The 13,776-nt window shown below is 43.8% G+C and overlaps 1 protein-coding gene across 10 annotated transcripts in view; it reads right to left on the reverse strand.

Annotated features, from left to right (window-relative positions):
• Nucleotides 1-6,711: 6,711 nt before the first annotated feature.
• Nucleotides 6,712-13,776, reverse strand: part of IKZF4 (IKAROS family zinc finger 4) — a 43,030-nt gene continuing 35,965 nt past the window's right edge. For 7 of the 10 annotated variants that reach the window (XM_077297567.1, XM_077297565.1, XM_077297560.1 and 4 more), the window contains 2 exons: nucleotides 13,624-13,755; nucleotides 6,712-11,195 (listed from right to left, as the gene is read on the reverse strand). In XM_077297567.1, coding sequence (XP_077153682.1) covers nucleotides 10,492-11,195; nucleotides 13,624-13,755 — 836 coding nt within the window. In that variant the 3' untranslated portion in view covers nucleotides 6,712-10,491. The remainder of the gene's footprint in view (nucleotides 11,196-13,623; nucleotides 13,756-13,776) is intronic. The other 3 variants (XM_077297564.1, XM_077297563.1, XM_077297562.1) reach the window with 1 other exon arrangement.

Here is a 13,776-nt window from a genome sequence, read left to right on the forward strand (position 1 = left end):
TTGCTAAGGGGGTGATAAAGGAATGGGGGGGGGGTTATTTACTATTTTTTTTAAATTTTGATCACTGTGATAGGATCTCACAGTGACCAAAATAAAACAAGAGGAAGAATCTTCCTCTGCCGGCCGGCAGATCATGGCGGGCGCACTGCGCATGCGCCCGCCATTTTCTTACCAGAGCAAGAAGCCAGCGGCCAGCAGAAGAAGCAGGAGGACCCAGGGACACCGGTAAGTATAACAGGGTCCCCGAATCCCCTTATTTCTCGGTCCTCTGATGTGCGATCACATCAGAGGACAGAGAATGACATCGCTTTTTTTTTTTGCGGTCGCCGGTAAACAGTTAATTACCGGCGATCGCAAAACATCATGTTCTTTGGGGTCTCGGCTACCCCCGGCAGCCGAGACCCCAAAGATCTTCCGGGCGGCGGGCGCACTGCGCATGCGCCCGCCGTTTTTTTTCCCGGTAAAAGATGGTGGCGCCCATCGGGAGCCACGAGGAGAATCGGGGGAGATAGGTGAGTATCAGGGGGCGATCGGGGACCCCATTTCTCTGTCCTCCGATGTGCGATCACATCGGAGGACAGAGAAATTAAATGGCACATCGCGTGTTTTTTTTTTGTTGCGACCGCCGGTAAACGGTTAATTACTGGCGATCGCAACTCGGGGGTCGGTAAAAACCCCCCGAATCATGTTCTCTGGGGTCTCGGCTACCCCCGGCAACCGAGACCCCAGAGAAAATCCGACTCTGGGGGGCGCTATTCACTTTTTCCACAGCGCCGTTAATTAACGGCGCTGTGGTTTAAGTACCCTTAGCTGCCGCCGTTAAAAGGCGTATCGGCGGTCGTTAAGGGGTTAATGATGGCCTGCGCCTGTCAGTGCTCGCTGTTCTGTGTAAACAGCCTGGTAAAAGAGCGCCAATGGACTTGTTAGACGATCGGCGCTCGTTAACGGTGCATTATTAGGCAGAAATCTGCACCACTACATTCTGCAGTAAAATAGAAGAGTAAAGAAACAGAACATAATAAATTACATATGTTTTATTTATAACAGATCTTCAGCCAGAACAATACAAAACATACAGTATCTCCATTACACAAATGTTTACTTACACTATGTTACAGATACAAAAATGCTTTGCAGCAACTTTTTTTTATTTTTATTTTTTTAAGCAAGATTATCCTCACAAACAAAAGGGAAGAAAGTAAAAATCAAAGAGAACCCAGTGGCTGGAATAAGAATGAAAATTGGAAATATTGCACTAGCTTCTGAAATGGTTGGAACAAAGGAAGGACAATTTGGGAAACGTTATTCTATTAGTTATATGTAGTCACTGTTGATTTTGAGTTCAGCATTTTAGATTCTCATAGTTGCCCCTTAAAAAGCCCTTTTTCATTAAGTCACATTTTATTTGTCCCTTTTAGGCTAGGTTCACATTGCGTTAGGGCAATCCGTTTAGCGCTAGCGGATTGCGCTAACGCAATGTTTTTTTCGGGGCCGCGTTTAGGGGTCGCGTTAACGTCCCCGCTCTCGCAGATCCCCGATCTGCGAGAGCGGGGAACGGACTTCGGGCGCGCCGTGGACGCTGCAAGCAGCGTCCGCGCCGCGTCACAAAAGAACGGCACATCGCCAGCGCGAGTCGAAAAAGGCACGCGCTAGCGATGCGCTACAGGCGAAATTTACATTGCTGTCAATGGGTGCTCTAACGGACCCGTTGCACGGCGTTAATTGCGACATTTTCGCCGTGCAAAGCTGTCCGTTAGCGTGCACACATTAACGCAATGTGAACCTAGCCTTAGTTATGTTTAAAAGAATAAAGTGTTGGCAAAGGCACCTGACCAACTAGAAAAACAAAACCATATTTCAGTAGATGAAAAACACCCAGAATAAACTATATGCTGCCAAAAGTAGGATTGTAAAACTTCCATTTAAAGGTCTTCAATAGTGATGAGCGAATATACTCGTTACTCGAGATTTCTCGAGCACGCTCGGGGGTCCTCAGAGTATTTTTTAGTGCTCGGAGATTTAGTTTTTATTGCCGTAGCTGAATGATTTACATCTGTTAGCCAGCTTGATTACATGTGGGGATTCTCTAGCAACCAGGCAAACCCCACATGTACTTATGCTGGCTATCAGATTTAAATAATTCAGCTGCGGCAAGAAAAACTAAATCTCCGAGCACTAAAAAATACTGGGAGGACCCCCGAGCGTGCTCTAGAAATCTCGAGTAACGAGTATATTCGCTCATCACTAGTCTTCAGTCCTCATACTTGGGGTGCATTCAGAAGTCCGTGCAAATCAGTCTGAGATCAGACCACAATGCACGGACTGGAGTGACCACGGATCTCACAGAGCATGACACCTTCTTATATTTCTATGAAGTTGTGAAACTCGGGTCGGGAGACCCACAGCCAGTCTGTGCATTGTGGCTATGAAGTTGTTACGCTTGGGTTAGACCCACAGCCAGTCCACGATTTGCGGATATGAGGTTTTTACGCTTGGATCGGTAGACCCACAGCCAGTCCACGCATTGTGGTCCGATCTCACACCGATTTGCAAGAATGTCTGAATTAGAATAGATCACCAGTAACAGATCAGTGGTGGTCCGACTCTCTGCACCCCCACCAATCATCTTTGGACAGATGTAAACTGTGTACCGAGAGGAACAGCACAGCTTTGTGTACCTTTAGTGGCTGTTGGCAACAACTGTACCACAGGTCCATGTAGCCAAGCTGCAGATCCTGGCAGCGGTCACAGACAGTGTACAGAGCTGGGCTGTTGTGCTTCATACAATTTACATCCAGCCGCAGCGAATAATAGATCTGTGTGGATGACAAGTGTCAGACAGCCGCTGATCTGACAATAATGAACTATCCTAAAAATAGCTAATATCAAAGTAGTAGGCAACTCCTTTAAGATGTTATATGATTTTAACATGAAAATCCCCTGTAGCAGCCTCTGAAAACACCTGAACCTGAGGGTATGTTTCCACGTTCAAGAAACGCAGCGTGTTTGACGCTGCGCAGAGCCGCAGCGTCAAACACACAGCGTCCAGATGTTACAGCATAGTGGAGGGGATTTTATGAAATCCCGTCTCCACTATGCGTGGTAACATGCACCCGGCGGCCCTGCTATACCGGACATGCGGCGCGTCTTTTTAGATCGCAGCATGTCCGTTTACCTTGCGGCGACGCTGCACCGCCGCAAGGTAAATCACAGGGCCCTATGTGTGGGGTGCGATGATGCCGGATGTGTGCAATGAACACATCCGGCATCATCGCGTCACAGAAGGGGGCGGAGCAGGTTTGCCGCTCCGTCCAAACCGCCGGCCATCCTGAAGGTGGACACGTACCCTTAGTGTTTTTTTTTGACAAGTGTAGACTCCTCCTTTAATCGAAGGACTGAAATTTTATCCTAAAGCAACACTTATAGATTTACTTATATTTCCTTTGAAGAATCCAGATATATTTCAAAAACAAAGAACTTGAGCCAACTTCAAATTCACGATTTTTGCTCCCGACATCCTTCTGCAGAACACAAGCTTTCACTTACAGCAGCCAATAGTACAAACTGTAACCCAATAATGATTGGTCTGGTCTAGAAAACGGACCAGAAAACCACCTCTATAGTACTAACTGACCACTTTAAAAAGATTGGTTTGATAGAGGTATTAATTTAGGATAGTGTGGTACTGCTACAGATAAAAATGTGCATGACTAGTGGATTATCCTACAAGTAAGGTTAGAGCTTGAATCGGCCCTAGGCTGAATCATCCGAGATACAGTACTGGCTATATAAATAGTATTAACACTGCTGAGGTCAACTGCTGGTTGAAGTTGTGATTGAAAGGATGGAAGACTTCAATTGGAGGATCTACGGCTACATTAAAAAAAAGTTAATGAGCAGGACAGCATACTAATGCTGAATCCATTAATTATTGTAGCCAACCTAAGCTCAAGCCCTATGTGTCTGTGCTAATCGATGGGAATTCTTGATTGGTGTTAGGATAGGTAGGGCATCAGAATTAGGCTGGTGTCCCACTTGCAACTGCAGCACAAGTCTCTCGCCTCAATACCGGGCACTACCGCCAGCGGTTTGGACCGGAGCGTTCAGCTGCATAAAAATACATGCAGCCACACACTCCGGTCCCGAGTGCTGGCGGCAGCGTCGGGTATTGAGGCGAGTTTCTCACATTGCAGGTGCAAGTGTGACACCGGCCTTAAGATAATCCTCTGGGAGAATGAACCAAAACACCCCGACTTATTTTGTAAACATAATGCAAACCCTTTAATTTTAGAATGATTGATCAGCTATCTTACATGGATTGCGGAGTCTCAACCATTGCCTAATGGCAGAGGGGAAGACTTCGGCTATGTTAGACTTGAACATGCTTTATCTTTAGTGTTCACAGGACATAAGCAGATGCGCTGACTGAGCAAGTCTATGTAGAAGACAGTTGGGAATTGTTCTGTGAACAGTAATTGAAGGTGGATGGCCACCGTTATTACCTCACTATTAATAATATCAATATAGAGTGTCCAGATTATCATGAAAAATTATCATCTATCCACTGATCCCAAAAATGGCCTCTTAAATACCCCCATCAGAATGAAGCGGCAGCAGACATGGACGGTCATTGCTCCATTAGGACGGTCAATTCTTCATTACAGAGACTTACTCTCAGGATCAATGGAGGTCCCAGCAGTTGTACCCTCACCGATGAGCACATTAACACATACGCTTTAGAAAGATGATCACTTTAAATGTTGCAAATAACCATTTAAGGGTGGTTACACACAGATTTGAATAATGCTGTCTGAAAGCATCCTATGGATGGAGGCTACACAGCGCCTTTGGCTGCATGACCTGTGACACAGCCCAAGAATGCTATGTGGTGGAACCTGCTGAATTACATATGTGACTGGGTGATGAAACTAAAACAATTGTTTCAAACAGTTTTTTGGTTAGCAGCTAGATAAATGAATGAAAGAAAAATAAAACACAATCAGTAAAGCAAAATATCTGCAACGTTTTCTCCACTTTTTAAGTAGTTCTAAATAGTGAAATGTTGTCTGAAATTAGAATTACACTTCAACTTAAAGCGTACCTTACCATTCAGTAGTCTCCCATTCCTCGCTGACAGACTTACACTATAACATCTGTCAGCAGTAAGTAATGCAGTAGACAGAAGCCATGGAGGGGGGGAAATAAAACTGCAGCTTCTCTCTCTGGGAATCTTCATTCTGTAACAGGCGACGAATAGCAAAAGTGGGGAAACAGACTGGCTTAAGGTACCGTCACACTAAACGACTTACCAACGATCACAACCAGCGATAGGACCTGGCCGTGTTCGTTGGTAAGTCGTTGTGTGGTCGCTGGGGAGCTGTCAGACAGCTCTCTCCAGCGACCAACAATCAGGGGAACGACTTCGGCATCGTTGAAACTGTCTTCAACGATGCCGAAGTCCCCCTGCAGCACCCGGGTAACCAGGGTAAACATCGGGTTACTAAGTGCAGGGCCGCGCTTAGTAAGAGCTTCCCTGCACTGAATGTGTCAGCGCCGGCAGTAACAGCGGTGACGTCACCGCTGTGCTCTGCTTTACGGCCGGCGCTGACACAGTCAGTGCATGGAAGCTCTTGGCAGCAGCGCGTGCAATAGCAGCGCTCCTGCCGAAAGCAGTTTTAACCCTGTGGACGCCGGGGGACGTGACAGACATCAGAATGTGAGTATGTACTGTTTGTTTGTTTTTTAACTTTTACAATGGTAACCAGGGTAAATATCGGGTTACTAAGCGCGGCCCTGCGCTTAGTAACCCGATATTTACCCTGGTTACAAGTGAACACATCGCTGGATCGGCGTCACACACGCCGATCCAGCGATGACAGCGGGTGATCAGCGACCAAAAAATGGTCCTGATCCTTCCCCAACGACCAACAATCTCCCAGCAGGGGCCTGATCGTTGGTCGCTGTCACACATAACGAGATCGTTAGCGGGATCGTTGCTACGTCACCAAAAGCGTGACGTTGCAACGATATCGTTAACGATATCGTTATGTGTGACTCAGCCTTAAGGGCTTTTTCAGACGTGACTGTTTTTTTGTTGTACGGAGAAAAAAATGGCCCAAGTTTCATCAGTGTGCTTCATCAGAGTTTGGGCAGTTTGTTCAGAGTTTTCACACGGATGGCATTTGAGTGCTGTCCGAATTTTTCACAGATCCATAGACTTGCATTGTCGAGTTTGAGCTGACACTGGATCAATATTGGACAAGTCTCCATGCTTTCGTGCGGATGACTCGGTTCAAGGGAAAAAAACAAACAAAAACAATCGGACATGTGGCCTACTCCATAGACCATCCATAGGTACGAGTGCTATACATGAAAAACACAAATAGCACTTATATCAGAAAAACGGACGTATAAATGAGCCCTTAGAGTGACTGTGTACAGCATTAAACCATTTAAAAAAGGCAAGGAAAACCAAGCAAATTTGCAGATTGGAAACTACTGTGTATAATGTACTACTGCCGTCTGAGCTGTGGGTTTTGTAAAGAGGTGCGCTTTAAAAGTTGAAGTGCAATCTGATGGCATTTTGCTATTGGAAACCCCCCCCCTTCCTCTTAGCTGGACTCTAAAAGCTAATGGGAACGTCATTTTACATTATTACTAAGTCAGGTCAACTGACTGCCATTTACATGAGATAAAGACGATTATTCCAGAGGTGTTCTGTGTTATTTAATTTATTAAAACAAATATAAAAACATCCTTTGGTTTTAAAACTGGGAATGAACCCAGTGAAAGGAATTACCGTAGATTTATTCTTGGGAGGGATTTGTTGTTTGCACCATAGAGATCACTTAGCTGCTGGAGATTAGGTAACAGCATGTATCACAAAGTATAAAATACACAAGACTCAAGTTACATAACAAATTGAAAGAAAGTTATATGAAAGATAATGGGCAGGACAAACCAAAGAAGACAAACCAAAGAAGACTTTTAGTAGTCTCAGCCATGGCACGTGATGACAGATCCAACAGGACATCTTTAACGAAGAACAAAAAATGGTTTTAAAACACAGTTTTATATTTCACAACTTTGTTTGTTTTTTTTTTTTACTGATTCCGGATCACTGATGCATAAATCATATGGCGGTATGAAGCCCATGTTACCTGGGAACACTGTAAAGCTATCAAGACACACGTTTCAGATGGCAAACTAAACAAATGATGGATAAAAACAAGTGTGTGATGCTGTAGAGCAGTACAGAGAAACTATGGGTAGGAAGTCACAAGAAATAACTGTAAAATGGGAATTTTCTTAAAATGTTTAGTGCAAATTTCATCTAAGGGCTTCACTTTTGTTTCTTTTTCAGGCACCAGGCTTGATATACTACTTCCCCCCCCCCACACCAAAAAACCCCACAAAAACACATAGGTCATGTAAAAAGACTTACAGTCTAATACAAATGAACCAGAGTTATAATCACAGATTCTCAAATGATGGGTGGCTTCAAAGGGAACCTGTGAGCACGTTTTTGCATATGGAAGCAGAGGTGTGGCTATAAAGGCGCTTATCCCCCAATAAAAAGAAATCTAGCATAGACGCCATATGCAAAATAAAATGTAAGTGCACCGGCGGCATGTCAGCGCACTTGGGCAGATTCTTCCAGCTGCACTGACACACCCACAATGCACTTCCAGCTGATTTGCATATGGCTTCTACACTTGATTTCTCGTGACGGGCATATCGGATTCCAACAAAAAAAGGGGACCTTTTTTATTGGGGAACATGCACCATCACAGTGGTACCACTACTTCCCTATGTAAAAATATGCTGACAGGTTCCCTTTAAAGAGTAACTCCCCGCAATACACAATACTGTCCTGTTTAACCAAGTTTCTTCTATGTCTCAATAAAGTGAAAGACTTAATTTCTTAAAACTGGCCAGTGCTATGGTTCTCCAACTAGATTGCCAGAGTGCAGAAGGCACTTGTACGATATGATCATAAATAGATTGACTGGTAATAGTGGGAGATTTTGCAAAAAAAAAAAAAGGAATATACAAATCGAAATCCTGGAATCTAGCTGTCTATGAAATACTTGTGTATTTCTACAACCTTTTTGCACACCTTGTCAGACAAGCCGATAGACACTTTATGCAGCATAGCCCTTGCCAATGGCAGACCATAAACATATCCTGATACATGGACAAGTTAAAGGTTTCCAGCACAGGCTGTTTTGGCCATAAGGAGGTTGGTGTCTCATTGGTTATATAGAAATTCCACCTTTAGAGCCATTATCAAACCAAAATAATATAAAGAGGACAGCATAAATAAAAAACACCCCGTAGCCTACTAAAGCACCTCCTGTAAATACCTAGAGGGGATGAGCATGTGAACATCTCCGTACTTGCCCTTTAAATCATTTAGCAGAGTGCAGACTTCCATTTGTTGTAAAGCGGCCTGAGTCTGCTGATGATTCTGCAGGGCAGGTAGGATCGGGGCCGAACGCTCCAGAGAAAACTATTTAGCTTTATAAACTTTGTAAAAAGACTGAAATTCCCTAATGAACTCTGGAACGAGGACCTTTTAACACTTTTTTTTCTTTACTGAAAAAGTAGCCTGTCACCCGATTGTGGGCAGCACAAATCAGCTTGGCTGCAGGATAGCAGCCAGGTATATTTCACTGTGAAACACTCAGCATTTCATAGAAAGTATACTTTAAAGTTGCTGCTGCAGGCCACTACCAGGTCTCTCCCTTATGTACACACAACGAAGAGACCTGTCAATCACCTGCAGCAGTGCTGGGAAGAGCCTAGCGGGCATGGAGCAGGACTAGTCTGGTCTATGGCTATAGTCACCGGCAAGTATATTTTCTCTGAACAACGGAGCATTGCAGAAAAAAATATATATACCTTACTGCAATTGTGCAGCCAGGCTCCGATTCATGCTACCCATGGTTTGGGCACCATGAATCAAGTGACATGTACTCTTTAAACAAAAATATTGCCATTTTGTAATTCGTTTTTTGGGGAGTCAAGGGTTCTGAAGTCCTGTGTACAGGTGAAATTTAGCTTTAAGAGGCAAAATTGTGATTGGATGTTGTCAGGTTAAAGCACAAAACCTTTCCTTCTTGGTTTTGTTTGGCAAAATGCTTCCCTACTTTATCCTGAAGGGATTCAATTATTTTCTTGACCCTTATTATACAGGTCCCACCCGAACGTGGCCTTGCTTTTAGGTGCAGGTAAGCTGCAAACCGTCTATTTGCACTCATATGACATGAAATATTAAAATATTTATGGGGTAAGAATTGTTTTTTCCCCCCCATTTGTCTACAGTGAGTGACTATTTAAGTTATTAATTTATATATGTGAGAAATTATGTGCAGAACAAACCGGGTTCGTAAAGTAGAAAAGGAAAGTGCATGGAAGTTATAGTCTGGTACAGAACAAATTACCTACAAACATGGTGGTCAAAAAAGTAAACCATAAGAATACAAAAGGGGACATAACATAGCAATAAACCTTGCTCTGCTAGATACAAGACTGCAGCCAAGACTAGCAGGAAAGGGACAAAATAAATACACAAGGAAACTATACAGGAAGATTGACAATAAGACTAAGCTACAACGCAAAGATTGGACAACTTACATTTGATAGCAAATTTGTTTCTTTCCACCTGCTCAAAACCCTTTAAAATAGTCCATCAGTCAGTGCAAAGAGTAGGGAAAAAAATCAGAATGAAGGAAAAAATAAAAGGGGACTTCATTCTGTAAGGGGCGTTGAGGGCGACTATTATTTTCAATAACCAAACAGTCTTATTAAGGTGCTACAGTTGCCCATTAACATTAGAAGCATTGTGTCTTCAAAGATGTTAAGTTTACCAGTAGAAGACCATACTATGATAACGAAATGCCAAGAGCTAGAAAAGGCGACCTTAGCTACAACTCCCAATACCTGTAACAGCTACTAAGAGCTTTAGTTCTCTCATAAGTGGGGTGGCAAGTGGTGGCTGGTTACTATATGCCACTAACTCGTGTTGACCACCGGCAATGCTAAGGGTACCCCACCCAAAGGCAACAAGGCGCTGTAAGTGCATTTGCCAAAGTTATCTATGTTCCCCAAACATCAAGCCCCAGTAGTGCTTTACTACTCTTGCTTCAGTCCGTAAATCTTCACACAGTGACACATCCAGCACTAGATTTGCATTTGTAGGTCACGGAGAACATAATTTTTCATCTCCAATCACAAATTACAGTAGTGCCAAATTAAATTATGAAATGAACACGAAAAAAGGAACATTTAAAAAGTGCTTAAATTTTCTGGGCTCCACCCATTTTCTTCACCAAAAAAAAAAAAAAAAAAAAACAACCTTGTAAAAGGATTTGAATCTAGAAAAATCAGATGGCGACCATCCACCAGCTTCATGGTGTGACGCATCTCTGAGCTTTTCTCTTTTAGAGAAGGGAAGGGAGGGCAAGTTCAGTTCCCCCTACTCCACTATTAAACTTTGTGCTCTCCTCTTACAATATGGGATGAGAACTCGTACCGGTCCTGACTGTGATAGCCACAAATATTGCACTCAAAAGGGTCTCTGAAGCCATGGCATCCCATGTGGATAGTGAACATGACATGGTCCAGGAAGAGGACACGGCAGTGCTCACACTTGAATACCTTCACTTGCTCACCATCCTCTCCCAGTACCCGCAGGGTTTCCTTGGCAGTGCCAGGTCCAGAGCGGGAAGGATTTACCACACCTGGTTCAGGTGGCCTCTGGTCCTCTTTGGCATAAGCCGGGCTCTGCCGGCTGCTGGTGGCTTGAGAGCCTCTCTCTTCATGGTTGCTTTCGGTGTCTGTGGTTGAGTCCTGGCAGCCATTAGTAGGGGAAGCTCCATGCTCAGTCCGTCCTCTGTAATGAATCTGTGTCACATCTGGGATGTCTTCATGGCCCTCTGCTGCTTCACGGTTTCCTGGCATGTCTGGCCGTCCTGACATAGGCTGTAGCTGGGTGTACACTGAGCTAATGACTGGCGTTATTTCTGAGATGCAGTTTGTGGGTGGCAAGCGCATTGGACCTCCAACAAAAGCTAATGGATTTCCATATGATGGGTCAAGAGGGTGGTGAGGAACCATCTCTATGTCCTTCTCAAAACTAGAGTTCATGTCATATGGAAGATCAGCAAGGCTAAGCCGCACCTGTTTCTCCCCTGAAAAGACAAGAAAATACAAAGGATAAGATACATTACCAACTGGGGCAAGAAAACTAGCCAAATACACATTTAGGTTTTTATGTCGTATAAGCTTATATGTCATATTGCTATTTTGAGAAAGGTAGGTGAGGAAAATGGACAGCGGATCATAAGCGAAAGCATAATAATCTGATGTCTTATTCCAGAGAAATCCACGTGTCTCTTAGGCTATGTGCACACGTTCAGGATTTCTTGCAGAAATTTCCTGAGCAAAACCGGACATTTTCTGCAAGAAATCCGCATGCGTTTGAGTGTTTTTACCGCGTTTTTGGTGTGTTTTTTTGCGGATTTTTCCGGAGGTTCCCAATGCAATAATATAGTGGGAAATCCGCAAAATTAATGAACATGCTGCGTTTTTTACCGCGATGCTTTTTTTTCGCGGAAAAAAAAGCATCATGTGCACAAAAATTGCGGAATGCATTCTAAATAATGGGATGCATAATGTATGTGTTTTTATAGCGAAAAAAAAACGCGAAAAATCTGCAACGTGTGCACACAGCCTTAATATAAATCAATGAGCTGTTAAGATCTATGGGTTAGACACAGATCTGCATGAGAATCTGCCTCCCAAGCTTATTTACATCAATGGAAGTGTTAGGCTATGTTTCCAAGGGGCGCATTGTTTGAGTTTTTGCTGCGGATTGGACACTTCGTACAGCCGCAGCGTCCAGATGTTACACCATAGTGGAGGGGATTTTATGAAATCCCGTCTCCACTATGTGTACAAACACGCAGGAGGCAGACCTGCGTAACCAGACATGCGGCGCGTCTTTATAGACCACAGCAGGTCTATCTTGCGGAGACGCTCAGTCTCTGCAAGATAAATAACACAGTCTATGTATAGGGTGTGCTGCGTCCAAAGCGTTGCCAATACGCCCCGTGGACACATAGCCTTACCAGTGTGAGACATGTAATGATCAGCAGTCTGCTCTCCTGATCTTACTGCAGAGTTGTGAGTTGATTACAACTAACACAGTACAGCAGAGCTGAACTCTAATTACAGCTCATTTACATATTAAGAAAAATGTGGATATCTCTGAAATAAGACATTGGATCACAGATATTATGGTACTATTATTTCAGTTTCCTATGACCTGCATGCCCATATAGTTGGAGGGTTCATCCAACTGACAGATTCCCTTTAAAGCTTTTAAGTATTTGCTATGGTCAGTGTCTATAACTTCACAAATAAGAAATATTGAGCAAAAGCACTAATTCATGGACAAAAGGAGTAGTAAAACCTCAAGAGTCAGAAGTGGTGGTGATGAACATGTGACATCATGAAAGGATTTGCTGCCTAAGGCCGGGGTCACACTTGCGTGTGTAATGCGAGAAACCCGCGCATCAATACGCGGCACTGCCGCCGACACTCGGGACCAGAGCGTGTGGCTACATAGAAATACATGCAGCCGACCGCTCGGGTCCCGAGTGTCGCACATTGATGCGCGAGTTTCTCACATTACACATACAAGTGTGACCCCGGCCTTGGGAGCTAAATAGCTTGTCACCGTGAATTCTACCGCATACCAGAAAAATGTTTATTTTTTAATAGGAAAAACACCACTGCGGTTATTGATGCAATAATGCGAGCCAAAGCCAGAAACTGATCCACCAGGGAGATAAGTCCTTCTTTTAGATTTCCAGTTCTGGCTTTGGTTTCTCATATGGCTCTATAAAGCTGTCAGTATAATTAGACCCCAAGCCTAGACAGAACTAGAATCCATAATACAGGCTCATAAATATGCTTGTCACAAACTGTCCTAATAGAGATGATCTGGACAACAAGTGAAGAACACGTGTAGGAAAAACAATTGTGAAGTCCTGGAATCAACATCTGGATTCATCCCAATGGTAATGCACCAAACCGGTATGAGCTCAGAGATATCCAATTGTACAACGTGCTCAGTTACAGTTCTGGATGCTTTATTTAAGGCGCACTTACAAGTTCTGACGGGTGATTTGGAAGTGTATGATCTCGTCTTAAAGCCACAGTAAAAAAAATACAAAAATAGGACAAATAGCAAACACAATGAACTTTTCTTTCCCTAACTGGACATTTTATTGTCTCCGTGACATCTCCTCTCTGTATGAGGTTATTACACTACTCGAATGTCATAGTGGTGCTAGAATGAAACATCCTACCTTAGGATTCACTGTAGTTTACAAAACATTCAAGTGAAATTTACTAAGTAAAATAAAGCTTTGGAAATGTCACAAGACATAGTACCGAGACCACAATGCCAATCAGCTTCTCAGCCTACAGCAGGAAAACATGGGATTTTTGGGGGGCTATCTAAATGACTTGCCACCAGATGGCCATACCAAGTCAGACATGGTCAGCATCGCGAGCAGCGTCCTCTCCTGCACAATTTACATGTGCTCTTACCCGCAAATTTCTGAGGTGTAGAGCGCTTGCGCTTTGTGAGGTTGCTCGCCAGCCGATCCATAAAAGACGGCGGGTCAGAGGAGTGGTGCATCAGGGCATCTGGTCCCAGATCCAGGTCTCGTATCTCCTCACCTGAAGGGAAAGGAGAGAAGA

This window comes from Ranitomeya variabilis, chromosome 3 (assembly GCF_051348905.1).
Source record: "Ranitomeya variabilis isolate aRanVar5 chromosome 3, aRanVar5.hap1, whole genome shotgun sequence".
Taxonomy (NCBI): domain Eukaryota; kingdom Metazoa; phylum Chordata; class Amphibia; order Anura; family Dendrobatidae; genus Ranitomeya; species Ranitomeya variabilis.